Here is a 27,449-nt window from a genome sequence, read left to right as displayed (position 1 = left end):
TGACTTATTGGGAACTAACCAAAACATGTACATTGTTACAAGGTTTTCTCGGTTATATACACGCGCGGTGACCTGCTCTCGTCTCACTTTGTGGCGTAGATGGTTAGGCATTGGCATTCTGAATCCAACGACATATTACTCGTTGGTTTCGCATCCCATTGAGGTCGTGTTTTTCAGTTCTGAAAAGTGAAGCAAATTTTTTCGGAAAAATCAACCGGAGACAATCGGATGAACTGATTGCTTTTGATTTCAGGGATGGACTTGTGACCGACCGCGATCGCATAGTGTGCCACCGATTGGGCTCGTGCCGTTTGTCCAACCGGACACTGCACCGTTTCTGGACGGTTCTACGCCGGGCCCCCGGTACCGGGAGATCGCGACAGATTCGGCGAAAGCTCCGCGCGTTTTGCTTCTTGAGATTACGTGTTTCCTTATCGACCTGTATTGTCCGTTAGGTCGCATTCTTTTTACTGTGCCATTTTACGTCTGTAGACTCGGACGTCGCTAGGGAACGTCGTTCTTTCGAACCTTTTACTTTATTACGCCTCGCGTTCACACGCCTTGCCTGCTTCCGGCTGACTTGCCACCACCAACCGACCTATGTCAAGATGAGTAATAATGATGAGGCGTGCCTGTCGCCTTTACAGGTTACGCATATGCGCTTTACCGGCCGATCCCGAAGAACCAGAATCTCTATTTCTCTTGTTTGCTATTCCTCTTTTTACCGTGATTACCCGCCGTACTCTTATCTCGGATTTACCAGACTTTTTGTAATAGCTCGAGAAGTTGCAAAGATTATTTACCAGATCGCTTTATCTACCGCCTATTTTTAGACTTCGACATTACGGAAAACGCGATCGGCTTGGTTTTAACTTCGTGCCGGTGACGTTTTCAAACCTATCATATTCATAAGCATGTTGCTATCGTAGCGATAAGCCCAGTTCTCTACTCGCGTATCAGTATTAATGTGTGACAGAGAGAGCTGGAATTTCAGCCGACAGGAATACCTCGTTTTATGTTCTTCTCTTTTGACCCAAGCGGGGGGCGTCTTCCAGGACTTGGATGCGCGGCTGTCTGTACCGTTGTTCGCGACGTTATCCGTGCCGGATCTTATCGTTTTGAAATGACACATTCGTTTTACGTTTCGAGAAGTGCAGTGAATTTATTGCGTGTTTATTAATATTTTTATGAAGTTGTTCTTTGTCTTGACATAATACAATTTCGCTCGATCGTGCTTTGTTTGTTTTACTGCTATGCGAGACAGGATTCACAATCGATTGCGACGATATCTCTACGTCCTATCCTTTCTTCCCTCTCAACACCATCCTTAGGAACTTCAAATAGAACAGCGTTTTCAGTCGCTAATAATCTATTATATATATAAATCTCCTTGGTGAATCGAAAGAATCGTGAAAATATTGCTTTTTTTCCAATCGAGGTGATTTTCAAATGGTGCAGGCGCTGTGCATTGATCGGTGGTCTGAAAATATGATATAATGGGATTGAGTATAGTATATACCTTATTTCGAAAGGATTGTTATGTTGTCCGACGAAAAGCTGTTCACCTGCGTAAGGCACAGTTGGGTGAATAGTAGTACCTGCATATACAAGTTCTGATCTGCAGATCCAAGTCAAATATGACCTGTTAGCGAGGGTTAGGAACTTGTGACAAAACTTTCACAAGATAGACTTTTTGTATAGATCAAGCACATTCTCGAATGTGCTTAATAGCTCTTTAGTGATGGATCCCCCACTTCACCATTCCACTTCAAGTCGGTCCTACAGTCGCGATATAGTTTTACGTAAAACACTTGATGAAATATTTGAGTACTGTGGGGATTCCTACAATTACAGTTCGATGATCAAATGACTGGCGTCATTTTCAGTGGCATTGAATAATATGCAAGATGAATAGGAGAGCAACGTTTGCATCTGATGACAAGTGAACAATAACTGGATTTTAATGTGTGCATGATCATTGCACACCATGCCAAAGTAATCAAACTTGTTGACATATCATTTTTGAACTCCTAAAACAATTTAAGTAACACGTTCATTTAATTAACAATGCTTGATTCAATATAGCAGCGGTTCCCAAACTTGTTTGGCTTGTGTTTCACTAGAAAAATAATAAAACTCTCGCAGCACACTTGGGCAGAGAAAATATGCTTTAAAAAAGATCCATGTTTTCTATTACATGAACCGAACTTATACAAAATAAAGGAGGTTGAATTCTTCACAAACTTGGCCCCATTTTGTCATCAATTCCAAGCAGTATCTCTCGTTTACAGCTTTTAATTTCACTTCAAAAAGAAAAGCCATGTCCACCTAGCCATGAAGATGCATATTTTAACACAATATTGATTGTTTTGCACCAATTACACGACATTTTTCAACTTTTTTTTTCTTTTTTAGAACGATTAATTGAGTTTACCTAATTTAACGATGCTGATTCCGAATTTGCCGTCAGAATTCACTCATCGCGTCACAATTTTTCGTAAAAATCGAATAAAAATTATACTAAAAAACGGCTGTTTTAAGGACGCTTATGCCCGTTTAGGTCCGTATATAATACGAAACACATCCTACAAAGCTCTCAACTTACTTTATTGGATTTAAGGTGTTATTATCTTAAATTAAACCCTTCAAATAATCGGGATCCTTGGTATTTCCAAGAAATTTAGATGCACCTTCAATGAAAGAGAGTCATGTTTTTTCCCAAATCCGCCTTCCTAATAAGTAATAGGGGGTTTTGGTGAGTGTTCTGATTTGAGGTCCGACAAATACACCATTTACTGCATTAACTCAAGTTAGGAAACCTTTCGTGAATGTATTTAGAACATGCATTCTCTCTGATCAGAGCCTTTAAAATGGTATATAATAGTGGAAATACAACATTAGATCTGTCGATAAGAGCAGGCTCTGAGACATTTTATAGCCTGTTGTAAGATACTCCTTCATCGGTCACTTACCTTTAAGTCAATGATTTCTACTGTCCCATTCACACATAAAAGAATGACGCCTTGGGGTTCTGGACAGTTGAACCAGTATAGCATATTTATGAATTCGAAATCAAAGGAAACATTACACGTTTGAGTAGTGTGAGTCAGACATGGGGTGATTACTTTATGAATGTAATCGATTGCGATTACGATTACTTCAGAATCACGCGATTACGATTACGATTACGATTACAGCAAAATCGGGAAGTAGTCGATTACGATTACGATTACATTGGAAAAGTAATCACGATTACTCACGATTACATTTGCTTCTTAGGACTATAATCTTAAATGATATATTGGAAGACAATACAAGGATTGCGATGGAAAGGCTTAATGAGATATCAACTCTCTTCATATGTCATGCGTCATTTGCTTATTACGTCATAATATACAAATTGCCCAACTTTATAGGGGATGATTTATCGCACCCAACGATTTGCATTATTGCCAGGTCTTTACCTGCCGCACCCCTAATTTCTTAATAGGGTGGGAAGCGTGCTCGAAGGGGACTCAAAAGTATTTCGTAAACCAAGATAAATTATAAAGTATTTTCGAGAATTTAATTAATTCTTGAAAATGTTCTTCGAGCTTTACGATTCAAATATCTGTAGTACAGGGGCCACCAACGCGGACCAAATGAGTCGCCCGCGGTCGCTGTAGCAAATATCCAAATCAAAGATTTGAAAGTTGAAGCTGGTTTCATATGAGCAGCAGTTGAAAATTGGTCGGCCGACCCCAAGGAACATACGAACGCAGTCGCTCGGGGCATTGCTCGTCTTCGCCCGTCACGCGGCGGCTCAACGGTAATCTATATAGTTAATATTCCCAAGTCTCGACGCGGAGAGAGGCGCTTCGGCGCGCACTGCAGCAACGCAACTGAGCTGAAGCTGGTGTGAGTCCCGGCGAGTGAGCGTTTTTTGTTCTTGGTAAGGGGCGGAAACCCGGTCCAGTGCTCTGATTGTCTTACTCTAAGTGAAGAAATCCAACTGAATACGGAGAAACGGCGGGAGTAAGTGGTAACCCGTCGGTCGTCGAAATAATCAGTACACACTACACAAGAAGTAGCTTTTTGTTTCAAAACGGTTGGTGACCCCTGCTCCAGTAGATAGCTGGGTTTGAAATGCATACCTCTTTCCCTCAAGAAAAAACATTCATAGGCTATTTTATGGGAACACGCATTTCGGAGCTGGTCATTACCGCGCCATGATCCCACAACATACCAAAATACATATGCAGTTTCGGCCAACACGCGACTCCGCGGAATGTGATACCAAATAAATACCTTTGCCGAAACTTAGGGTATTCGTCCATTGTCAATAGCCGCGCTGGGTGGAAAGGAAAGGAAAGGACGTAGTTTATTTTGTCCTTGATGTTTTTGCGGCATATTCACCGACTCATGATACACATACACACGATCTGTGCATATGCATACCATGAGTGCATGATGTGCATATGCCGCTGGACAAGGAAGTGCAGATATAGCCTTTACGGCTTTCTAAGTCATGCACCACCCCTCCATGCTATCCCAGTAATGCATGACCGCCAAGCAGGGAAGTCATGGATACCAGTGTTACTAATCAGGTCTTTGGTCTGACCCGGCCGGGGATCGAACCCACGACCTACTGATCAAGAAGCCGGACGCTTCACCATTACGCTATCTTGTCGGTTGGCGTGACTAATAACTCCTGTCCTTCCAATCTGGGCCCACAATGCAAATGCCACCCGGCGCATCCACAAAGAAAGAAAGCCATGACAATTTGTGTGTGCGTCTCACGAAAGATATTCTTTTAGTCTGCTACGTTTGGGCGAGTAGGCTACAATGTCTTTTGATTATACAACAGACTGGAGATCGCGAATTAACGACATACAATAAAGTAATTATAACAACATACCAGATGCTATAATTCTGAATTACGTGCGCCAGATCTACAGGTAAATCTGACACTCGGGGCTGAGAATGGTTATAAATGAATAGTAATATATATAATGCAATTCCCAATATTATTGACGAAATTCAGTTTTGAAAATTGACCAACGGTTGGACTGGGGGACGAATTGCTGTTTTGGTTTTGATTCTAGCTACAACCCACGCTAACATGTCAGGTTTTATAAGCGGATGGTTATGGCGGCAGGTCCAAATGCTGAGTAACGAACTGTGAAATAACAATTGACGCCCGTTTCAAGTAGTTATATGAGAATAAGATATAGTGAACATAAAAATTCTGCCTTCAACTTCATACATATACTGCGAGCTGCTGTTACGAGAAACGGCTAAGCACGGCTCGGTTATGATATATATCAGCAGCTGTTTATTTGTAATGCTTCGTTGCGGAAACTGCAATGTTTTATTCGGCGAGTACGAAATTCCGAATCTTCATCAGGTGCACGTGCGTACGTAGGTCGTAGGCGTCATGCTCGCCAAGCAGCAACGGTAAACTGCGTTTAACTAAGCACAACCAAACATCAATACATAAGTTACTATTTGAAACTATAGGCAGAGTGGTGATCAATATCCTGCTGCGAGGTAGGGGCTTCTGTAGTGTATTGATAACCTGATATACACCACGGGGGTGTTCTTACAATCACACTACAATGTCCATCGCATGTTTGTTTACTATATGTGTGGATACCTACGCAATGACGAGCGGAGCTAATACTTCTGACGTAATAATGAGTAGTGGCGTTTGAAAACAGACGTTTGTGCTATCGCTAACGTGGTATATTATCTCATTCTTGTTCACGAATATTCAGTGTACGTCATAATCCTTGTACCAACTAAAAGTAATCGTTCTTTCACAAAAAAAAATCGATTAGATATGGGAAGTAGTCGATTACGATTACGATTACTTCGGATTTTTTTCGAATGTAATCGATTGCGATTACGATTACTTCAAAATGCTGTAATCGTCGTAATCGATTACGATTACTAATCGCGATTACCCCATGTCTGGTGTGAGTACTATATTCCAAATTTAAAATCAAAAGTTTCATATTCTCATAAGACCCCTTAATGCCGGTTGTACCAGCTGCTGGGATGGAAGCACATTGATTTGTATCGTGCGACAAAACAGCCTTTAGGCTTGGTGCATAAATAAATAGGCGCAATTCACAGTTCCCAATGTCTCTATGAGACCTTGAACATCGACACAATACACTATAGAGGGTTCGGAGGCAAAGAAGCGTATGTGTATTCACTATCACGGTGCATATACGAAGCAACAGTGGTATCAGTGCCAAGTATATGTTTGGCTTTTAATCTGGAACCTACATCAAGAGCAGATTAATTTGGCAAATTCAGTTATTTAGTTCAGCCTTTATATAGCTGCTGATAACCATCACACACACGCTGAGAACATTCTTCAAACAAAGACTCTTCACCAAGAGAATTTTCGTCAACTGCTGGTAAAACTTTTGAAGGCAATGGAATTGTAACATCTGGCCATGAGAAATCGGCCGTATTGCGCAAGTCAAATTGGATATTGAATTTTATGCTGATTTTTGACAATAAATAAAATTAAAAGCGTTAGCAAAAGTAACAATCTTTTCCATACCCATGAGGCTCTCTTTAAACCATATTGGCACACCAAATGGTAAATATTTTTGTTTTCAAATGCATCACAGCCTCAATGTCGCTTTATTATTCATTCATCGTGCTGTGCATACCTCTTCTTTACATCGCCTGGGCCAAGGCCTGATTTAAGTTTTCTGATGTCTAATTTCAAAGACTACTCTAAGTCTTTTCGACGCTTTCCCATCTTTTCATTGCATTGCAGTCTTGTGATGTTTTGAAAGGAAGAAAATATTATCAAATTGATGGTGATATCAAAAACTAGGCCTATATAATGACGTTTTTACATACTTGTAAAAAGTTACTTTTACATCTACTTGAGTAGAAATTGTCGCCGTTACTTCTACTTGAGTAGAAATTGACGCCATTACCTCTACTTCTACTTGAGTACCTATGGTATGTACTTTGACCACCGCTCATGACGTCACAATGGTGATAGCTATGACCAAACAGCAAGGAATACGTCACAGAACAGGCTTTTTTAGCACTAAAATGCAAAATTTTAAATCACAGATTATAAAAAATCCTGACGTGAGAGAAAAAAAGCGACTTCATATTCGTAATCAGAGTACAAAAATTGACTGCACAGTCATCATTTTGGCCAGAAAAGAAGAATGATGTCGACCAGTGTTATGGAATAGGATTTGCTAGCAGACAGCTAAAAATCATCCAATTTCTTTTGAAGAAATAGCTTCATGAGCATTTTCGTAAAACAATTAACTGCTCTTCTGCGGAAAGATTGCTTGATTGATTAGGATGCCCTAACTGATTTCATTGTCACGCGAAAAATGTTCGCGGCACACCTGATAATCTGTGGCGGCACACTTTGATGATGCTGCTGATGAAACCTACGATTCCGAAAATGAAATATCACGTGGCTTTGCAAAGTGGAATATTCAATGTCGTGAAAATGACTCAAAAATTCTCGAGTCACGAGTCATTCTATATTTGTCATACATCAAGTCATTTAGAAAACTTGAGTCAAGTCATGACTCGAGTCATCCCAACACTGCTTCACAATGGAAAAGTTGAAGTGGGATCATTGCCTTGCACAAAAAAATATCGAAGTGATTGTTCAATATTTGTGAAGACTACATGAATACCGTACCGAAAATAGTGGCATTACTACCAGGGTTGTAACTTTTACAGTTTTGACTCGAGTCATTTTCAATTCACCACCGAGTCAAGTCCGAGTCGAAGACATCGAGCAAAGGGTCGAGTCCGAGTCATGGTATTATGACTCGAGTCCGAGTCCAAGTCATTGTGTTGACTGCTGAGTTTCCAGTTAAATCCATTTACAACTTTGTTTGGTGATATCGAATGGTTCGCATTTATAATATACTAATTTTTCTCACTTTTAGCAGTTTTTGGTCGCATTTTCAAGTACCAGTATCAATAGACGAAATCCCAATAGTGTGGTTACTTTACTAATCTTCGAAATTATAATGAAATGTCGGTCTTCGCCTTATGAGTCTTGAGTCATATGACTTGATTCAAGTCATGTGCAATGACTCGAGTCAATATACAGATTGACTCGAGTCGAGTCATTTCTGTATTTGGGGAAAATTACTCGAGTCAAGTCCAGTCATCAGACAATCGTGACTCGAGTCATTACAACCATTACTACCAAGGACTTGAGTATCAGATCCCATACGCAAGTAGCGTACAAAGTAAAATCATAGACCTACCGTGAATTGAACGGTTTGACATTTGACTTTCTGCCCTCGGCGAGATCGACTTCCTACTCTGAGGGACTGGTGATCTTTGTGAAGCGATGCTCCCTGCTGGTGTAGGCGGCTTGGACGCTTTTGGTGTCTGCGAGGTTTCGTGTACAGGAGACTTCGTCTTTTGGTCAGGGGACTGTCGTTGAGCCGGTTCCACTAATCTGGTACACGACTCCATGACTTTCTCATTGGATCTGGGAGGTGTTGGGGCCCCTGGTCGTTGGAATGGAGATCTCTGAATCAATACATTCCATTATATCCTAGCACGTGTATGGTTTTGCACTTTCTTATATGGCTCAAGGAGTATTCAGTATTTATGTCGTACTATTATGGAGATCATGCAACTATAAATGGAAGTTATGCTAAGGCAATTGACTTTATATGGGCTGTTTACAGTAGAAGGTAGGTTTGGTACGGAGAGATCAAATTTCATTCATGTGCTGTGTAGATTACTATTAACCGCCCTTGAAACACAATTGAGCAGACTATCATAATATTTAGCTTGTAGCAAAATTCCACATATTTTATGACTTGTTTTGATGAGCTCGGTAATACACGGGCTTATTCTTATCTCAATTGAGTTCAATTATAAACTTTAAGCGGATCAATTGTTATATCAAACGTATCTGAATTGAGAATAACTTGTTAAAATAACAAAATCAGAGGTTCCCAACAGCTGACAATAGAGAACCCGATTATGCAGCCATTACGATTCAACATCGGCCTTTATTTTGATTTACTTTCCGGCAGTGAAAATAAAAATATCAATTAGGGGTCATTAGTCTTATGTTTAACCTGGCTACCAGGTATGTTATGTCACAATACGATGCTGGAGTATAGACATACTAAAACCACTTAGAAGATTATATCAGAAGTAGGAAATTGTGTATCCAAGTCCACTAAGGCGCACTTTCACAGTATCCTTAACACCAATTTGTGAAGAAATCCATGTTCAACACGTTCATAAGATGGTACCTTATGTGGGATTGACTGAAATCAATGTGCCATTCCAAGAGGACCAAATTCCAACAGGGCAATATGTCAATATTTAATTATGAAATGTACACAAGTAAGGATACGACGGAGAGGAGGTCTGGCATGTTACCTTGTCTAGAGTTACGCACAAACAATGAACTGCGATGGTTTTATTCAGACAATAAGCTCATTATATATATCTTAGCATAAATGTCACGAGTATTTGAGATTTTTAAATGTACACAACGTTTTCGCCAGGGTCCATGTAAGGCTGATTCAAAGGGCTGCATAACCATCGCGGTAACTGTTACCCTATTATGCACTTTGCTATTGTTATAACAACATCTAATGGGAACAGTTGCTGTTCATCATCAACTAACCTGTGTCTTTTTATTCTTCCCAAACTTCTTGTAGCCATTGACGGCGTTATTTAGGGGAGACTCTATTTTATAAGTGTACAAATTCTTGGCGGCATGATTCGTCCTTGCTGTGTACGAATGATGCGCTGGCGGTATTTTGCACGGCATGTCCCACGTTCCTGGAGAGAGAATTTATCCGCTGTTGATAAATCGGGATGAAAATGAAAAAAATCTGGATATTAACAGTGTAAGGTTGTGAAAACTGATGGATACACAATACTACACTAATACATATCTACCTAAAGAATAGTCATTTTCATTCCAATTTCAAAAAGTCATCGGAATTTTCTAAATGTTGAAGACAGGGTATTGAACAAATGTTAAACAGTGACAGATTGGTGATTTGTAGTTGAAATTGAAGTTGTTTATCTTCACAATATTGCTGAAAATTGCTTTCAGTTACAATCAAACTACAATAAAATATAGTGCAATACCACATTGAATTGTTTTATTTTATAGAGCACAGATGATATCTTCGCTTTCAACATGATCCGGTAATAGGTTTTTGCTATTGGCGTAGTAAATGTGACCGAACAATGCTCTTATCATTAACCGGTTTTTGATCTTATACATTGTGGCGTAACATCTGAATCATCACATCATGTTAAGGTTCAGAGACTTGAGCTTCATTAATATCTTATTCCTGAATACTTCGAAACATGACTCTGATTTGGTCCGGCTTGTGTGAACCATATTAATATTGTCATACGAGGATTTCATTCACAACAACACATCCTAGCATTCATTCATTTGCTTGCATAGGTTTGTCAATTGCAATTTTGATATGATACAATATTTCAACGTCAAGGCAAGATGGGAAGGACGAGATTACATTCTGTGTGCTCCATTAACCAGATACACAGCACATCCCATATTAGCATTTACAATATAAACAGTAGGCTACTATAAATGCATTCAACTTGTTAGCTTAATTATAGGGCTATAGTACCATAGATACATCCTCTATTGGCTCTATACAGTATACATGCAATGACATTTGACCATCCCAGACTCACCCATGAATGTACCCCATGGGTTTTCCTTTGATCTCGTTACTCCATGCATAAGGTGGCCCCGGTCACTTGCAATGATCTGAGTGTATCCCTCTAGCGTGCTTGGACGTTGCTTATACCTACGAGGAACGGTCCAGTTTCGAAGCTTTGTAGAGTTGAAGGCATCCTCATACTGTGGAATAGGAATATATAGCTTGAAGGCATTATTGAAATAGGTAAGTCCATCCAATTCTAACAACCTATAATATCGATAGCTCTATGGACTTGTGATAGCGAATGTTTTGTACTGCAACATGTCCAATATAGTGACGTTTTTTTTTCTATCTTAGGGAATTGTCGCTGCGAAATATTGTTTATATTTCCATACTCAAAAGAATGCTATGTAAGTTGTACTCATTTGTCTTTTGCAAACCTATGTATATAGCTACTGACCCAATTTTCAACGTCAGAGCTTCATACCTGATTAGCGCTGAAGTGAGAGACCATTTTGAAGACGTTTTAGATCCGAGTTTCAGGATATCCAAATTCGCCGAGCAGGTATTTTCCTGGGTCTGTCGAAAACTCAACTATTCATGCAATCAGTACCGGGAGATCTACGCCTACCTTGCTAATATTCTCTCCTAATCTACACAAATGAATCTGGATGGAGTGCTGTCGCTGCAGACGTTGCTATGACGACGCCGAGAAATGTTTACACCATCAAGTGGTCGTTTAGATTTCTCATGTACCTTATTTCATGTAGAAAAGCACATTCCTCTGACTCGGCCCTACGTATATCCATACACGCATAAATTTATGCAGGGGGAACCACAGGCGTTTCGATTACCAGCGATAACTATAACTCACATTAACGGCGGTCAAATGCATGACCTTGATCAATGGTAACGAAACAAATCTTTTGTTTGAATGTTCTTCAGTAATCGGATCAATCGTCAGATTATATTTTCACCTACCAAGACATACACACAATGTATAATGCGATATAAAAGACACACAATGCGAGGCATTGAACAGATAGAGGAATGCCGAACGATCAACCCAGTTGGGGTCTCTTGAACTGTCTTCTTCGATGGTTGGGTTATATTTTTGATCTGAACAAGTCCCACACAATGTACAATGCGATAAGACACAATGCGATGTCATTCTTTCTTCGTCGATCCGTTTTTAGAAGCTATTTCTTGCTCCTATTTCCTTGTCGCGTCTTTTTTCTGGCCCTTTTTTGTTGCCGTAAGAATAACGACACGGGAGGACAAGGAGCCCATAATAACCTTCAACGGCGGAAATCGAACCAGGAACGCTTGTAGATTGCGCCGATCGACGCTCACCACTACGCTATTTCCAAATGGAGTATGGTAGCGTTCGCCACGATTCGAATGCATGCTCAATTGCTCATTGCTCACGTACAGTGGCGTAGCAGCCGCTTGGCGGTTCTTGCTCTGCTTTCGGGGCGGCCATGCTGCGATGGGGCTGAGAAATTATGCTGCACAATAAACAGTGCACACACCACGGACAGACGGCTAATCATGAAAAACCTTCGTCTTGCCCTCCCCCCCCCCCCCCATGGGCTGATAAACCTAACTTCTTCGCCCATCAGACCCCCCTCGATCAGCCTGTGCGCTGTTTCCCGCTACTTATTCTCTACATTGGCTGTCCATTCTGTGTGTCAGTTTTTCTCGCCTGAATGCGCGAAGCGTGAGAAATTTTTATAATTCGATGACTGAATCGGTCAATATGATCGGGAATTGCATATATATTGCTGTTAGTTTTTACCCTCTCTCTGCTCACGTAATCGGATTTACCGGTAGAGCTGAGTAAGGGGTGTTTGAAAAGGTAGGAACCCTCAATAGCCTAATAATTAAACATCTCCGGGTGTATACCCGTTGCCAATAACGAAACAACACTTCGTCACGCCCCCACCCCCCAAAAAATAACTTGAGTCATGGGCTTCCATAAGGTGATAAACCGGCCCCCATCACGTTGTTCGCTTTTTCAACGAAATTATAGTGGTACCGTTTCGTGAGCCAGCGAGCCAGCGAGCCAGGTGCGCAAATTTTTGATAATCGAAAATCGGTCAATAAGGAGGTCGGTAATTGCATATATATTGTTATGAATTTATTGTCTTATCTACTCATATTCACCTGGATAGCTAAGTGAGGTGTCTTCGAAACTGTAGAGTCCGTAAATAATAATTAAACATATTCGGGTGGGCGGACCCGTTGGTATGACTTCGTTACATGATGTTATTTCGTGACCTCCTGTCTATCAAAAAATGCAGAATCGACCAAACGTACTAAACTAAAAGTTCACACGATTTCAAATTGGTATTTCTTCGCTGCCATATAATTTTTTCCTGCGGGATGGTATTTGTCTTGTGAGGTTCAGATTGCCAAGACAGAAACATTCGGCGCCAGTCAATTAAACCTATGTGTATTTTGCAGAGGTGGTCAAAATAGTCAAGAAAGCTACTCAAGTAGAAGTAGAAGTAGCGACGAAAAAAATCCACTCAAGTACGAGTAGAAGTACTTCTTTCATAAGCAACCTAAAACTACTTGAAGTAGAAGTAGAATTGACTGACTTTAAATCTACTCAAGTAAGTAAGTAGTTGTGAAAACGATCGTAATTCGTTCGCATCGATTGTCAAATGGATCTATGCGGAAAGTGTAGAGAGCTTGATTCATATTGATGCATCCCAGGAGGTGTCAATTTTTGACAGAATAAGAATTCGTCCACATCATGGGATGTAAAAGATAGCATTGATATGGAAATGCTATACTAATTTTTTGTTTACTCGAACACCTCGTTTTAGAGAATATCATGGCATGGCGCCCTCCCCCATATTATACGGCCCATAGTTCAGTCGGAGAGCAATACGGATAAGTTGTGTCCGATGCGACTTTAACACTTTGCGCGATTAGTATACGTTAGTTAAAAATATGGCAGATCGTCAAAACGCCATATAGTGTATAGCTTCATTTTCGGAAAATATAAGGCATTACTACACTTGCTTTTATACTTCAACAATCAACATGTATGTTTTCCAGACAAAAGAACCGAAACTATAATTAGAACTCAACGTATGATACTCGTAATTGAAAAAAAATACAAATACCACTTCTAAAAAGCGGAAAATATATTTCATGTCTTTTGTCCAGAAAGTATCAACGGCGGTCTGCTAAAACAGGTCTAACGTTAAAAAAATTCAAAGTCCACCTTTCCAGATTAGGACACGTCATGGTGGGGCGTTAGCTATAATAGGTTATTGCTAGCAGCAATGTAACTGCCGCACCCCAAACCCCCCAATTGGGGGGGCCCGAGCTCGATGGGGGGCCCAAAATTATTTCATGAATTAGCATAAATCATAGAGTATTTTTTGAAAATTTATGCAATTTTTTCCAAATTTTTTCGCGCTGCGCGCGAATTCAAGTAGCCCTTTATCTTTATTATTGGATATTGGGCCATTACCGCGCCACGACCTACCAAGACATACAATCAACTTTTAGGCCATATAACATGCGACTCCAAGAAGTGTGCCAGAACGATTGGCAGCGAGAAAAGCTTGGCCGAAAAGGTCTATGCCCTTATGCAGACCAAAGACTTCGCTATATATACAAAATACATATAGGTTTAATTGTCCATAGGCGCCTAAATGACTGGCGCCGAATGTTCCTTTCTTTGCGATCTGAACCTCACAGGACAAATACCATCCCGCTGGGAAAAAGTTTATGCCAGTGAAGAAATACAAATTTGAAATCGTGTGCGTCTCTTAGTTTAGAAGCCTACGTTTGGGCGGTTCTATATTTTTTGATATAGCAGACTAGAAGTCACGAAATAACATCATGTAACGAAGACATATCAACGGTTCCACCCGCCCGAAGATGATTATTTATTATTTACGGGCCCTCCCGTTTTCAAGACACTTCACTCGGCTCTACCGGTTAATCTAATTTCGTGAGTAGAGAGGACAATAAATTGATAGGATTATATATGCAATCGCCGATCTGATTGACCGATTTTATCATAAATTATCGAAAATTTTCGCGCTTCGCGCTGGCTCACAATACAGTACAGGTAATTTCGTGACAAACGCGAGCAACGTGATGGGGGGGGGTCGTTTTATCACCCTATGGGAGCCCAAGACCCACGTTTTTGGAGGCCGGACGAGGTGCTGTTTCGTTCCTGCCAACGGGTATACGCCCGAAGATGTTTAATTATTATTGAGTGGTCCTACCTTTTCAAACACACCTCACTCAGCTCTACCGGCAAATCTGATTACGTGAGCAGAGAGAAGATAAAAATTGATAACAATGCATGCAATTCCCGATCATATTGACCGATGAAATCATGAATTCTAGAAATTTTGCGCGCTTGGCGCGCTTAGGTCACAAAAGCTGATTCACTAAAGAAACTCCCAATGATTATGATGAATAGTGGTAAACAGTGTATCGCCGGAGGGGGGTCTTGGGGGCGAAGCCCCCCCAGACGTTCGGTCTATAACCCTATGGGGGCCCAAGACCAAAGTTTTGGGGGGGGGGCCTGACGAAGTGCTGTTACGGCCCTGATTGCTAGATTGCGAAACGATAGTTTCAAACGTTATGGGGGGCCATATTTACTGTGATGAAATATTTGGTATAGGCAACAATGCGGTGTGAACGGAACCACGCAACCCGGTATCTAAATTATATTCAGTGATACTTTCGTTAAAACATATTTGTCACTTCATATCTACTGTGCGCGAAGCGCAACGAAAATTCTGGGTATTACATGGCTTTTATAAAAATAAAATGTTGGCACTGCGTGAAAACAGCCCCGAGCTTCCTTTGGCTATCTTTCTTCTTGGGGGATTAAACTACTTCTACTTGACAAACTGAAAATAGCGAAAAGTAAGTAAGTAGTTCACAAAATATTACGAAGTAGAAGTCGAAGTAGCGGAAAAAAGATCTACTTGAGTAATTACCAGAAGTAGAGGAAAACTACTTGAGTACTTCTAAAAAGTAGAGGTACTTCGTTACTGACCACCTCTGGTATTTTGTATGCCTATATATAACGAAGTTTTCGGTCATTATAAGGGCAGTCCCTTTCTGCTAAGGTTTTCTCGCCGGCGATCGTTCTGGCACACTTCTTGGAGTCGCATATTACATGGCCTAAAACTTTATGTCTTGGTGCGACGTGGCGCGGCAATAGCCAACGCCGATATGCCCATTTCTATAAATGCTGCGTAATTTTTCTTCGGGGAAGAGTACCCAATAATCAAGATATTTGGCAACCTGAAATCGCGCGGCGCGAAAAATTTTTGATAAAGTTCCACAAATTTCCAAAAAATACTCTATAATTTATGCTAATTCACGAAATAATTTTGGGCCCCCTTCGAGCTCCCCCCCCTCAATTGGGGGGTTTGGGGTGCGGCAGTTACGGCCCTGCTCACGAGCTAATTTGTTGCGAATGGAATCGGCGGTTGTTTTCGACATATGTTGTGCGTGACAAAAATTTTTTCGCGTGACTATCCGAGTGGCTAAAATCATCGGCATGACGGATTTATGAAATTGCTGGGAAGGTTTTTCAATGTCCTTTCAAAAACTAAGAGACAGTGAGGATTCTTTCTCAGGCAATATAGAACTTCTGAGACGCGGCACATTATTTGTAATTATTTTATTGAAAGGATTGCTTGAACATGAAACTATTTCAAAATTTTCTGCAGTATAGAGGCTACACTCTAAATCGAAAGCATCGATTTAGACACAAAATTGTGCATTCAAAGATGCAATATGGGACAAACACATAAAGTCGACCCAAATCTTTCGCCGAAGTGGTGTCATAATATGTGCAAGTCCACACTTCATCAGATAAAGTTACGAAATATGTGCTTCTGCTCTCATCTTATCATCTGTCGCCGGCTTTGATCACTATGAAAGAGTTTACGTATACATTTTAATAGTCCGGTAAGTCGCCGCACGAGTTGTGAGGTCAGTAAGATTGAGAGGGATTGTGAGGTCGACGCTGGAAACGCTGCTGAAATGTAATCGTAATGTAATCGTAATGGTAAATGACCAGATCATGCAGGGTAAGGTACGATACACTCGTGTGCCGATCATGACGTCATCGGTAAACCCAATGACCCCGGGGTCCGTTTGCTCCCGGTGGGTTATTTGCAGGGGAGGAATTAGGCTGCAAGACATAGATTCTCAAATGATGCAGCATTTCTATGATAGATGTTGAACGGTAATAACGACTCTCGTGTAAGTAATGCGTGCTTTTAGCCCCGTTTACATATAGCTCAGAAGCAATGTTACCTCTAATTTTGACGAGTCTGCAGCAAGCGCTCACCTATTCACTGCGCGGTCTCTTGGACAACAGTGCGTAACCACTAAAAAAAAGGTCATCTCTTCGGATTTTTTGTGCGCAACTTATAATTTATGTGAGCAGAGACCGTGTCAGCTCAAATCAATTGCACACATGCGTACCTAAAAGGGCACATTGCTCAGGAGCCATGAAGTGGACTGCTGTTTCATCAATGTCGCTCTATTATTTTAGTGTGTCGCTTTCTTGCATTTACTAGATTTTGTGAACGTTTCTCTTCTCATTTTATTTACCTACAAAACTGGCAGAAGAAATTGACCATTTCAACCCAATTATATATATCATTGTTACAACCACATGATTGTCTGACTTGACTATGACTTCCATTATATTGCGTTTCCTCATTATTGATCATTGATATATCAGCAGTATAGCAATGAAGAAATCAATCAATCAATCAATCAATCATTGTAATCACCATGTAATTTTGAAGTACGTTGTTTAGTTCTCGTTAGTGTTACCTTGCTATTATCAGTGCATTCTGCTTTTGACTGTTGATTGAATAAACAATAAACATCTCTGTATTTCTCTATTGCTATCCCTCTCTCTCTATCTCTCTCTCTCTCATTCACGCTTCACATCTCTCGGTAACGGCGGAAACTCAGTCACGGTCAAAGGGTCAAATTTAAATGGAGCGACAGGTCGCAGTACAGTGACTTTGTGGATGTGGATGAACGTGTCGCTAATCTCATCATAGCGGAAGGAATAAAGAAGATGTTGATTGCGTACGGCATTACGAGAGAACACATTGCTTTAATAATTGAAGGTAATTCGTTCAAGAATATCAACATGCGATATGTTATGATTACCGGTATGTTGTCAAGAGGGTTCTTACAGCAAGCAGCAGTGTGAGAAATATTGGTAGATTACCTTTTAGATCAACTTGCAGTAGCATCGAAACTGAGTTTCAGAATGTCAGTTAATCCTCTAACTTGATGCAATATGGGCTTACAACTAGAATTCTTGACCAAGTTATATTGATCTTGCTTTGCAGTTGACTCACTTGTTTTTCCAATTACATGACATTTTCATTGGTTGAAAACATGATATTTCATTCATGAACCTATTATAATAATTATTGTTAATATTATCCAGTGAAATAAATCTTCTTATATTCATATAAGTTCCCTCTATATAACACATAGAAGTGTGTGTGCAATGTGCATGCTTAGCTCACTACATAGCTGCTTTTATAGTAACACTTTGCCTTTGTAATAGATCAGAGCGGGGTTTCACATGTTCGTTCCGAGGAGTGTCGAAGCGAAATACTTACTACTCCTGACGAAATATTTGGAGTAGAGCTAGAGACAGATGAAGAGGTTAGTATTATTTGACTATTCTAGAATGAATTTATTAATTGGGATGATCCTGTTTATTTTCGTTGCAATTTTATATATTAAATATTGTTGTGTCAGAACTCTTGCCTTCATATCAACCGGAATGCAATAAGTGGAATGTCCTTCAACCAAATCTTCTACTTTATATTAATTTGTAGGGAGAACAAGCCGCTGCGGTTATGCTCCTGAGGGAGTTACGAAATGCAGTAACTGAAAAGAGAATCACAACAGGATTTGACGGCGATAACGCTTTATCAGGTGAGCTGTAGGATTTGCTGCTTGATTAACCTGGAACTGTGGGAACAATGAACATAGATGTACCATAACGTCCTGATTTGTCAGATTTGTACTGATTTCGATTCTTGTCATGATTTTTCGGCAAACATTGTTCGGCGTTTTCCGTAACACCTTGGACGTTTTGCATGCCACTATCTGGCACAAGTTTAAACTTAACAGACCGTCACAAAAGTACAGCTAGTTGTTTGAAAATTTTATGACTTAACATGCGCGCATGTTGAGTTGGTTCTAATTCGGGGGTCTGTTAATTTCCAAGTTGCGCCACAAACATGTGTTCTAATTCGGGGTCTGTTGAGCTCAGACGTGTGCCACATTTTGTTTTTTGGTGCTGAAAATATGGTAGGCCTATGTTTTGATTGACGCTGTTTACGTTATGACGGTGCAATAAACACTCGAACTGAAAGAAGGCCTCCAAAAATAAATGAATATTAAATGCTTTTCAATTCCATCATTATTTTTGATAAGGCTATAAATCTAAGTTTGAATGAGCTGGTGTAAATTCGTTTCCGTCCCACACCACGGAAAATCATTTCTGCTGCTAATGTAATTTTTGGTTTTCCTGACTTCGTCCATGAGGATGGCTACCATGGATATAGTGCATTGAATCAGTGAATGTGAACATAATACTTGTGCCGTTCCAAAAGGAACCTGTATGATGGTATACTGATCAAATCTGAATGGATCATTAAAGGTTAGTAAACTTATGATTATGTGGAAAAACCCATACATGTCAACGACTAGACAGCATGTCGTGACGACAGAATTTGCTATCACTTGTTTCATGAGTTAAGCTTGTTGAACCATATTGGCAAAAACCTATATTGACCTATTCAGCTCTATTTTTATTCAATATGCATTATGCAGAAGTCCCATAAAGGCAATTCTACATAATCTAAATCTTGTGCTTTCGATTCACACATGGATTATTGGCAATATAATTTTACTTAACATATTTCTTTCAATTCCAGGCCCATTCAGTCCAATTAACGACCACAAAGCTGAGTCCTCGACATCTCGTACTAGGGCACCATGAAAATGGTGACCTGCAGTCATGGATCGTGGCGAATGGCATCAGCATAAAGGGATCGTCTCACAATAAAGCGAAACCATTTGAGATGGTGCTGGATCTTCTCGCGTGTTATTATGTTTGTGACCCCGCATATCCAAAAGTTTTCCAGATACTGTCAATTTTACAGTATGTCCTGATTGGAGACTAAAATTTAGGTTTCAATCCAACAAGCTTCTCTGTTTTATGAGCAGATTCCAGAAATCCCAGTAATGATTTTGATTTCGTTTGCTGACTTGGACAACTATACAATTCTAGTACTAGTCTAGTTGTCTAATTAGAGTGAAAAAATATGTGTGGCTAAAATTCTGATTATACTCTAATTTTGAAAAAAAAATAGCTATAATTATAATTCTACTTTAATTCGTGAAGTGCTTCGTCTCTCTCATTCGAATCTAATTTGTGAAAACAACTGAACCTATAATTCTAATTGTACTCTAATTTGGAAAAAACAGTGTAGCCATAGTTCTAATTCTACTCTATAATTTGAAAAAAACTGTTACTATAATTCTGATCCCACTCTAATTTCTAAAACAAAACGAGCTACAAATCTAATTCTACTCTAATTTGGAAAAAGCTGTGTAGCTATAAATTCTGATGCCACTCTAATTTGTGAAATGTTTCTTTGCTCTCAATCGAATCTAATTTAGAAAACAACTACCGTATAGCTATATTTCTAATTCTACTCTAATTTGAAATAAAAACTACCTCTAATTGGATTCTAGTCTAATTCAGAAAATATACTGCAGTAATTATTCTGATTCAACTCCAATTTTTCAAATGTTACTTTGCTCTGATTCGAATCTAATTTGTGAAAACAACTGTGTTGCTATGATTGTAATTCTACTCCAATTTGGGAAATATTTCTTGCACTAACTAGAATCTAATTTGTGATAACAACTGTGTCGCTGTGACTTTAATTCTACTCCAATTTGGGAAATATTTTTTGCACTAACTAGAATATAATTTGTGATAACAACTGTGTCGCTGTGACTTTAATTCTACTCCAATTTGGGAAATATTTTTGCACTAACTAGAATCTAATTTGTGATAACAACTGTGTCGCTGTGACTTTAACTCTACTCCAATTTATGAAATATTTTTTTGCACTAACTAGAATCTAATTTGTGATAACAACTGTGTCGCTGTGACTTTAATTCTACTCCAATTTGGGAAATATTTTTTGCACGAACTAGAATCTAATTTGTGATAACAACTGTGTCGCTGTGACTTTAATTCTACTCCAATTTGGGAAATATTTTTTGCACTAACTAGAATCTAATTTGTGATAACAACTGTGTCGCTGTGACTTTAATTCTACTCCAATTTGGGAAATATTTTTTGCACTAACTAGAATCTAATTTGTGATAACAACTGTGTCGCTATGACTTTAATTCTACTCCAATTTATGAAATGTTTTTTGCACTAACTAGAATCTAATTTGTGATAACAACTGTGTCGCTGTGACTTTAATTCTACTCCAATTTGGGAAATATTTTTTGCACGAACTAGAATATAATTTGTGATAACAACTGTGTCGCTATGACTTTAATTCTACTCCAATTTATGAAATGTTTTTTGCACTAACTAGAATCTAATTTGTGATAACAACTGTGTCGCTGTGACTTTAATTCTACTCCAATTTGGGAAATATTTTTTGCACTAACTAGAATCTAATTTGTGATAACAACTGTGTCGCTATGACTTTAATTCTACTCCAATTTATGAAATGTTTTTTGCACTAACTAGAATCTAATTTGTGATAACAACTGTGTCGCTGTGACTTTAATTCTACTCCAATTTGGGAAATATTTTTTGCACGAACTAGAATCTAATTTGTGATAACAACTGTGTCGCTATGACTTTAATTTTACTCCAATTTATGAAATGTTTTTTGCACTAACTAGAATCTAATTTGTGATAACAACTGTGTCGCTGTGACTTTAATTCTACTCCAATTTGGGAAATAGTTTTTGCACTAACTAGAATCTAATTTGTGATAACAACTGTGTCGCTGTGACTTTAATTCTACTCCAATTTGGGAAATATTTTTTGCACTAACTAGAATCTGATTTGTGATAACAACTGTGTCGCTGTGACTTTAATTCTACTCCAATTTATGAAATGTTTTTTGCACTAACTAGAATCTAATTTTTGATAACAACTGTGTCGCTGTGACTTTAATTCTACTCCAATTTGGGAAATATTTTTTTGCACTAATTAGAATTTAATTTGTGAAAACAACTGTGTTGCTATGATTGTAATTCTACTCCAATTTTTGAAATGCTTCTTTGCTTTGATTCAAATGTAATTTGTGGCTGCAACTGGTCGCTATAATTCTAATTCCATACCAATTTGTGAAATGTTTCTTTGCTCTAATTAGAAAATAATTTGTTAAAACAACCGTGTCGCTAGGATTGTAATTCTACTCCAATTTTGGAAATGTTTTTTGCTTTAATTAGAATCTAATTTGTGATAACAACTGTGTCGCTATGATTCTAATTCCATCCCAATTTGTGAAATATTTCTTTGCTCTGATTCAAATGTAATTTGTGGTTGCAACTGTGTCGCTATAATTCTATTTCCACACCAATTTGTGAAATGCTTTTTTTCTCTAATTAGATTCTAATTTGCAAAAACAACTGTGTCGCTATAATTCTAATTCTACACCAATTAGTGAAACGTTTCTTTGCTCTGATTAGTATCTAATTTATGATAACTTTGTAGCTGTAGTTCTTATTTCTATTTGGAAAAGCTTAAGTTGTTCAATTGTGCAAGCTAGAAATTCACACATTTTCGTCTGCAAATGAATGTTCTGTATTGATCTTTCGTTGCAATAAAATCTTTTTTGAGCCTAAGCTGAGTAAAAATTCATGGATGGCTGGTCTTAATTTCGAGCTCTGCACCAGTCAACATGAACACACCACCACTAAACACAGGATAGCCAGGCACACATCGGCTCCAGCACGTTGTGTGGTAGTTAAAAAAAAAACCGGATTTGGCGTGTAAGTTTGCGTTCCTCTGCACGCATTGGAATTTAGAGTGTACTTAGGGTAAATGCCCGGAATTTGACCGTTCAAACTGCACCCGGGAAGAAATGCTAAAATATGCATAAATGTCCGGGATTTTGAAGGCGTCAAAGGAGCTCAAAATATTTTCCTAAATCAACATAACTAATATCTCATTTTAGGCAGATTTATGTTACTTGAAATTATTCTTCGTTCCGCGCGCGATTTAGTGTCACACATATTAATTTCAATATGGATACCCTTGCCCCCGCAACAACTACTATCAAAAGTTAATAAAAAGAATCAACATTGACTGAAATAAATCTAGTTATAATCGCAATTATAACAAAAAAGTATAGTCCTCGTGTCGGTTAAGGCCGTTTGGATGTTTTAGTCAAAGACAGTATAGTTTTCAACCTGAGGGTCGTTTGCCTTTTTTCTGTCGATCGCGAAGATGTTGAACGTGTTCAGCTTTCAAAAAAAGTCCTGAATAAGTCCTTGCGAAGGTGCTGACCTTATTTTTCGATATTACCGCTTCCAAATTTTGAGGTAGAGGCCACGGAACAGTTTAGAATTTGAAATGGTGAGTCGCGACAATATGCCTATATATGGTCGGGAACAACCGCATGTGCGATCTGCTGTTGCGGACCAGCATTTCGGCTCATAAATAGTCTCATCCGTTTTACATGAACATTACTTTACTCCCTGCATTTTCAAGTCATCATCTCCACCAGCTCAACCGCTAACTCACGTGGGTGCAGAGAGGATAAAAATATTATAGTAATACATGGAAGAACTGATATTATTGACATAATTCATCCACAAAATCAGGATATGTAGAACTAGTTCAAGATATTCCTGACAAAATATTAACGACCAGATGCATATAGTAAGCCCCCCCCCCCCCAGTATAGTTGTATCGATCACCCGCATATGGTGGTCCCCAGGCCACAGTTGTTGTTTTTGTGGGAAGGGCTGAAAAGTGTTGTTTCGATCCTTGCTAAAACACACGGTCGCATAACTGCACCGACCTATAACAGTATAACAGGGCAGTCAAACACACGGGCGGCTGGCCGGATAATAATTTCATCCAGCGGGTGAAGAAATTTGTGACCGAGCGAGATAGTGTAATGGTGATGCGTCCGGCTTCTTGATCGGATCTCTATCTCTGTTGCAGAGCTAATGAGATTACCACTCCCAACAACCACCAGAGCTCAAATTAAGAGAAGGCCTAATTGTAGGGTTACCATATATTGAGATCCTAAAAAGGACACTTTTCATAAATTCTGAAATCTCCGTCACCGGACAAGGAAACCGGTGATTTTGAAAAAAATTCGACCATAGCCTAGTAGTTAAAGAAAGGTCATCTCTCTGACGTTCGCTGCGTCGGAGTCGCATTTTTCATGGCAATTTAATCCTTTTCGGAGAGAAAGAAGACAATTCCCTAAAAAGAGGACATTTAGGCTTCCTCCGAGGACACTTTCAATTTATTGAAAAAAGAGGAGGAATACTCTTAAAGAGGACGTATGCTAACCCTACCCAATAGCCCAGAACCCAATACCCCACGAACAATATTCAAAAATCCATGCCAGTCCCGTATACGATCAATAGCAAAAGCATTGTCATTGTGACGTAATACGGACGATATCAGGTTATTGCCGAGAAAACCATATTACCGAGAATGCCATTACTGAGAATGGACACCACCGAGAATGGAAATTACCGAGAATGTGTTCCTACCTAATTTTGAAACCCGATAGCGGGCGCTAAAGAGTGCCCGGAAATGGATACTTATGTCGGCATTTTTATAATACCTGTAACGCAATAATTCATACTTCTATTACCATTTAATAAATATAATATTTAATATAATAAATAAATAAACGGCGTTAGATTTACCATCGATGATCGGAACAGATAAATAGCAACATAAATATAATAATTTGAGTGATAGTAATAAATGTCCAATCGCCAAACAGACCATTGGTGTTACAGCATTGGAGCGTATCATGCGTTACTGGCCACCTTTAAGTGGCGTCAATATGGATAAAGGGACTCAACATATAATTACCTATTAGTATGCATCCAGGGGCGTCCGTGATTGATGGTATTCTTTTTCGCCGGCGCCATCGAGATGCTTTGACGACGGAGGTGCGATACGACCTTTATAGTTAGGTCATCTTGTCTGCACCCCCATTTTTCTCCTCCATGCTATCCGTGATTGCTGATACCAGTTTTCGAGTCTTTGGTCTGACCCGGCCGGGGATCGAACGCACGACCTACCGATCAAGAAGCCGGACGGATCACCATTACACTTTCTCGCTCGGCCTACTTCTTTGGTTTTAACATTTCACCCGAGTCAACTCGAGTCATTTTCATTTTGTCACTGGGCCAGGCCGAGTCCGAGTAATTCCACGGAAGATCGCGTCCAAGATCAGGACTCAATTTTCAGCCACGAATCTTCTAGGGCAGTTGTTGTTAACCGGTTTTCCATTGAACACTAGCTCTCGCTGAGCCAGTGTCAGGGGTTCCCTGGAGATCAAGACGCACAGTCAACTCATGCATATGATTTGTGATGATATAAGCCCGTCTTGGCCACAGTCACGTTGATTTGCAATAAAATATTCATTATGATGTTTCCGTTTTGTGTGAAAATAATATTTAACGGTGGTGAGGTTTCATGAGTAGTTTCGGGCTTTTGAAGCAATTTTAAAGTGAATTTTAACTTTTTGAATCTGAAAAAAGATATGCGGCACTATGGCTAACAGGGCTGTGTGGGGTCAGAGTCGGAGTCGGAGTTTGGTTAATTTTCGCGTGTAGTCGCGTGTAGTCGCGTCGTAGTCGGAGTCGTGAAAACTGTGATGGTTGGAGTCGGAGTCAGAGTCGGAGTCCGGGAAAAAATACTGACTTGAGTCGGAGTCGGAGTTTGTGAAAATGACCCTGACTTCGACTCCCACTCCGACTTCGACTCCAACTTCTTTATCACGAAAACAAAAGGATAACTTCAAATTACTAATATTAACTATAATAGGGCTTTTATGTACCATCAATCACTGTTATTAGTAGCGATACAGATCAGGGGCTGCCAGACCGTGCCCAACAGGCCAAAGGTGTCCCGCGAGAAGGTTTCGCGTGGTGAGAGGTAATTCTCGAAATTAGATATAACATCAGGTAAAATTGCAAGGCCGAACAAAATTTGATTAGCCTGACCGCGAAATTTGATGATGACTAAAACATCAGTTTCGACGCATTGGCGTAACCATAGGGGCCAGCCACATTCATTGCAGATCTTCGTATAGGCTATGACCATGTAGTAGGATATTCCGTAGCAGATTTATTTGACTAGAAATTTTTCTTAGCCCTTCGAGCGATTTATTGTCACATTTCTTGCATTTAGTATTGGAAACCCTCCTGGAAATTATAAATACGCGTAATTTACAGAATTGAGTCCAACTATATACTCGCAATTGGGAGATAACGTATCGACCAACATGCGACCTCGCTTCTGCGTTCGAAGCGAGATCGTCGGCGATGAAACATTTGCACTAATTACAGAGGCATGTTCACAGAAACCGTCGATATTGCCATGTCTAAAACGCCAAATAATTCTGCCCTTGCCAAATGAGCCCATTGCTATACAGAGGCGACCCCCAATTTATGGAAGTAATATATATTTATTGATCGAATTTTGTGCTTCGCGCGACCAGAGCATGACTGCACCCTGTACAGCTGTACACAGAGTTTTCATGACATAATTGTTATCAATTGTTTTCAATGTTACCGAATTCGGTTCGTTCCGATCGGGCGACATAAAAAGTTATCAACATTCAAGTTGCCCGCGCAATGGTTCGTAAATCTCATGTGGCCCTTTGGCCGAAAAGGTTGGCGACCCCTGACATAGATAGAATTGGAAATTATTTGCAAATTACAATTCAGTTGCATAGAGGAAGAAAGAAGCAATATGCATCTTGACGGTGCAGTCACAAATTGATGCAATTTTTGGAATTATACCATGATATTGTGACAGAGCAAATATATGGTCTGGTTGTAAAATTGATGTAAATATAACTAAACGCTCCTTCCGACTTGACAAAATTAAAAATATTTGTAGTGTAGCTTAACTGCTTGGATCGAACAAAGGATTAGGAAAGACTGCAAGTCCTAGTCCTTGAATATTTGATCAAGTGCATGTATAGACATCAGAGTTGGATCAATTACAATAATTCAGTTCAAGTACAATTCCAATTCCAATTACTTCCTTGAATGTTTCAATTACATTACAATTACAATTACTCAATGCTAAAAATGTCAAATAAAATTACTGAAACATGGAATTATTACAATTACAATTACAATTACTGTTAAACATGTAATTGATTCCGTAGAGAGGTGTTCTTTGACAACCGTAGCGACGTAATTAGCAACAATCTCAAGCTCTTCATGTTTCATTCCTGATATGTAAAATAACCTTTCATTAAAAAAAACTCGAACGTATTCGAAATATTCCTAATCATGAGTACTGAAAAATTCAAGCACAGAAAATTTTTTCAAGCGACTGTTAACAACCAAAAGTTTGAGCGACTAACAGCGAATAGGCTACAGGACAGTCAATGAAATGGAATCAAACGATTAGGCCATTCAGAGCTGAGTGAGGATAATGAAATCTAATTGGTAAGGCGTCAG

General features: G+C 39.4%; 3 protein-coding genes across 7 annotated transcripts in view; 2 read left to right on the top strand and 1 right to left on the bottom strand.

Moving 5' to 3' along the window:
* The window catches only part of LOC145449588 (serine/threonine-protein kinase SIK3-like), a 68,432-nt gene extending 67,200 nt beyond the window's left edge, over window positions 1-1,232 (top strand). For all 3 annotated transcript variants that reach the window (XM_080327974.1, XM_080327975.1, XM_080327976.1), the window contains one exon: window positions 254-1,232. In XM_080327974.1, the coding sequence (XP_080184100.1) occupies window positions 254-267 (14 nt within the window). In that variant the 3' untranslated portion in view covers window positions 268-1,232. The remainder of the gene's footprint in view (window positions 1-253) is intronic.
* A 143-nt stretch (window positions 1,233-1,375) lies between these two features.
* LOC145449599 (protein Flattop-like) lies at window positions 1,376-11,354 on the bottom strand. Its single transcript, XM_080327991.1, has 5 exons — window positions 11,164-11,354; window positions 10,708-10,876; window positions 9,653-9,810; window positions 8,262-8,532; window positions 1,376-1,480 (listed from the first exon to the last, which is right to left on the bottom strand). The coding sequence occupies exons 1-5, from the start codon at window positions 11,188-11,190 to the stop codon at window positions 1,446-1,448; spliced, it is 660 nt and encodes a 219-aa protein (XP_080184117.1). The 5' UTR covers window positions 11,191-11,354; the 3' UTR covers window positions 1,376-1,445.
* A 5,038-nt stretch (window positions 11,355-16,392) lies between these two features.
* LOC145449604 (uncharacterized) overlaps window positions 16,393-27,449 on the top strand; it is a 353,567-nt gene continuing 342,510 nt past the window's right edge. The window contains exons 1-4 of one of the 3 annotated variants that reach the window (XR_013918305.1): window positions 16,393-17,824; window positions 18,277-18,377; window positions 18,554-18,653; window positions 19,661-20,190. Coding sequence is in view for 2 of the 3 variants with exons in the window: in XM_080327995.1 (XP_080184121.1) it covers window positions 17,773-17,824; window positions 18,277-18,377; window positions 18,554-18,653; window positions 19,661-19,725 (318 nt within the window). In the remaining variant the exon portion in view is untranslated. Of the gene's footprint in view, window positions 17,825-18,276; window positions 18,382-18,553; window positions 18,654-19,660; window positions 22,617-27,449 lie in introns of those variants that run through there. The other 2 variants (XM_080327995.1, XM_080327996.1) reach the window with 2 other exon arrangements.

The sequence above is a fragment of the Botryllus schlosseri genome, chromosome 11, assembly GCF_051294905.1.
Source record: "Botryllus schlosseri isolate E-star chromosome 11, Bs_hap1, whole genome shotgun sequence".
NCBI classification, from domain to species: Eukaryota; Metazoa; Chordata; class Ascidiacea; order Stolidobranchia; family Styelidae; genus Botryllus; species Botryllus schlosseri.
This window is presented reverse-complemented; position numbering and strand designations above follow the sequence as displayed.

Coding starts and splice junctions, on each gene's coding strand:
- LOC145449599 (XM_080327991.1), bottom strand. CDS start 11,190: ATGGTCTCTCACTTCAGCGCTAATCAG. Junction 8,533..9,652: donor GGAAGAATAAAAAGACACAG/GTTAGTTGATGA, acceptor GTATTGATTCAG/AGATCTCCATTCCAACGACC. Junction 1,481..8,261: donor GTCAAACCGTTCAATTCACG/GTAGGTCTATGA, acceptor TCATATTTTCAG/ACCACCGATCAATGCACAGC.